The sequence below is a fragment of the Tauraco erythrolophus genome, chromosome 8, assembly GCF_009769465.1.
Source record: "Tauraco erythrolophus isolate bTauEry1 chromosome 8, bTauEry1.pri, whole genome shotgun sequence".
Taxonomy (NCBI): Eukaryota; Metazoa; Chordata; class Aves; order Musophagiformes; family Musophagidae; genus Tauraco; species Tauraco erythrolophus.
In genome coordinates, this window is record NC_141472.1 from 23,245,449 (window position 1) to 23,248,058 (window position 2,610).

The 2,610-nt window shown below is 36.4% G+C and overlaps 1 protein-coding gene across 1 annotated transcript; it reads right to left on the minus strand.

Moving 5' to 3' along the window:
* Window positions 1-1,364: 1,364 nt before the first annotated feature.
* Window positions 1,365-2,345, minus strand: B3GALT1 (beta-1,3-galactosyltransferase 1). The gene has a single exon (XM_009987615.2). It carries the CDS (start codon window positions 2,343-2,345, stop codon window positions 1,365-1,367), a length of 981 nt encoding a protein of 326 aa, XP_009985917.1.
* Between the last annotated feature and the right edge of the window lie 265 nt (window positions 2,346-2,610).

A 2,610-nucleotide genomic window follows, 5' to 3' on the forward strand; every position in this document is an offset into this window, starting at 1 on the left:
AGAGATGGGTTGAATTTACTGAAGAATTTTCCAGGATGTGATTTCCATGATATTTCATTAACATTTAAATTCAAAACACATAAGCACATTATGAAACTTCAATAAAATCTTGTGTCTTTGATTTCTGTCGCATGCTCTGGGGATCTCTTGAGCAGGACCTCAGTGAGTGTTGGCTCTGTGATGAGTAACAGATTTGTAACAAAGGCTAGAATTTGTTTTTCTTTGATAGGTGGTTCTTAGAAGCCCTCTATTTTGCTGTGGAAGTTGTACATAACTTTTAGGTAATCTGTTGCCCAATCAACAGAAAATTGATTGCGTTCTTTTATTGGACAAAACTCTGCTCTTCTACACCATTAAAAATCTGGTAGAAGCTCATTCATGTAGGTACTGTAGCAAAAAGTAGAGCTCACCCTTAAAAAGCTGGTTTTGTGTTACTTTTTTAACATAGTGTACTGACTGATGTTGGAGAAATATGCTGCTTACTGACACTTTTATCGTTCAATATAATTATATATTGCTATGCAAGACGCTCAATAGAGAGATCCACTGATACAAGAAACGTTGCACTTGCTTTGAAATTAAACTTAAAAGATATTAATATTTTTATAATGAATTTTAAGGTATTTTTTCATACATCTCACCTGTCTTATTTTACCTATGGATTCTACTTAATTTTAAAATTTTATTAGATTTTTTAGGGGCTAATTTAGGCAGTAGAAAGAAATGGAGTATCTTCTGAAATAATTTAAAGGCATACCATTTAGTGGATAAAAATATACTTCAGTGCATGGGTTTATTTCTAAGGCCTGAGAGTCTTTGATGTTCTTACCTGTCTAAATTCTGCTATTGTACCATCAGTAAGCTGTTTGGGAATTGTGCACATTGTATATAAAATATACATGTCAAGATAGATGTCAGTGCAAATGTATACTGCTGAATTTATTGACAAAGCTTTAAACAGAGATGGTCATAGGGTGTCAAAAAAGGAATAGAAGTATATTTGTAATTCTTGAGTTCTTAGGGCCTGAGTCTTATCTCAGAGGCTGGGGCATGAACTGTTAAGCAGCTCATGACAGTTTATTATTGTCCTTTTACATATAGATGCAGGAGCTGATATGCGTGGTAGAGAATAATATACAAAATCTGAGATTTGACTCTAGATCCTTTCAGTTGGTGTAATGTCCTTATGAAAAGAGTCTGAAGTCTGTAAACCAGTAGTCAAAATGAGAATGAAAAATAAGTCATTAAAAATCCTCTCACAGTTAATATCCCACAGTTCGACCTGTAAATCAGCAGATCACTTTGTCAAAAAATAACCAGGCTAAACCAAAATTTAAAAAAAGGTATTTACATCTGTAAAAATCTTAACATCTAAGATGTTTCTTGCTGGACATGTCATTCCAAATTCTGTGCATTTCTTCTGGTGTTATCTGGTGCACAGTGATCACCCTGCGGTACCTGCACAAGCTGTAAGCCATTTTCCAGTGATTGAAGCCACTGTTTTGGAAGGGGTGAATGCCCAGCTTCCGAAGACAGAGTCCAACATACACATCTTCAAGATGAAGAAGTCTCGTGTGAAGGGAGGTTTTGTAAATCAGTTCTGCTACGTCAGCTGAAAATATGTAGCCGGTGCCTGAACAGAAGGGTGGATAATTGCTGTCAGGATACAAATCTCTCGGCATGTACCACTTACTGCGAACGTCTCGTATTGGTCCTCCATTTATAACATAACCTGTGAAGTACCTTCTCCTTGGCTTCGTGTTAGGTTTGAGCAGCTTATAAATAAGATTATCCATATTTACAAAAATATCGCTGTCTGTCTTCATAACATATTTTGCTTTTGAACAAAACGTTGCTACCCACCTCATCCCCATCAATGTTTTCAGAGTGAGGTTATGGTAAGAGTCAATAAAATCCTCCACAATGATGTCATGAAAAATTTGGCTTTCTTGCTCTACCATTTGATTTAACACAGGATCTGCGTTTTTTCCAAGAAGAAATAGCGTGGCGATTTTAATTCCTTTAAAGTTGTTTTCGTCTCCCCATGTTTCCCGGATGGCTTGCCTTGCATCAAACTCTTTGTGAGTTGTGCTGATAAGAATGACCAAGAAAGGGACGTTCTTCTCACATTTATTGGGTTCATTGATAATAAACTCAAAGGAATGTGGATTTATAGGTCGAGTTCTTATGTTGCCAAAGGAAACATTTTTTCTGGCTATGGAAACGCTACTGATCTGTCTGTGGCCAGTGTAGGAAGAAGTTGGACGAGTTATACTTAAGTACCAAAGAGCGCTTGCCCAACAAACTACTGTCAAAACATATAAGCATGAAACCTTTGAAGCCATTGTTCCTCTAGCTCTTCTATTCCGTGTGACGAATAAATAGCCTTCGTACCATGAGCGCACCTATGTCCCAGAGAGGCAGCATATTATTAATGAAACTTGAAAGTTCGATATAGAAAAGCAACTCTGTAATCATTCATGGATCTCAAATAGGAGCTATTAACCCTGATGATACTTAGCTTTTCTTCTTTTGCTAGCAGTGGCTTCCATTTCTTGGAATTTTCTGTTATTTCTGAAAAAGATGAAGAAAAATTTTCCATTGCTAGAT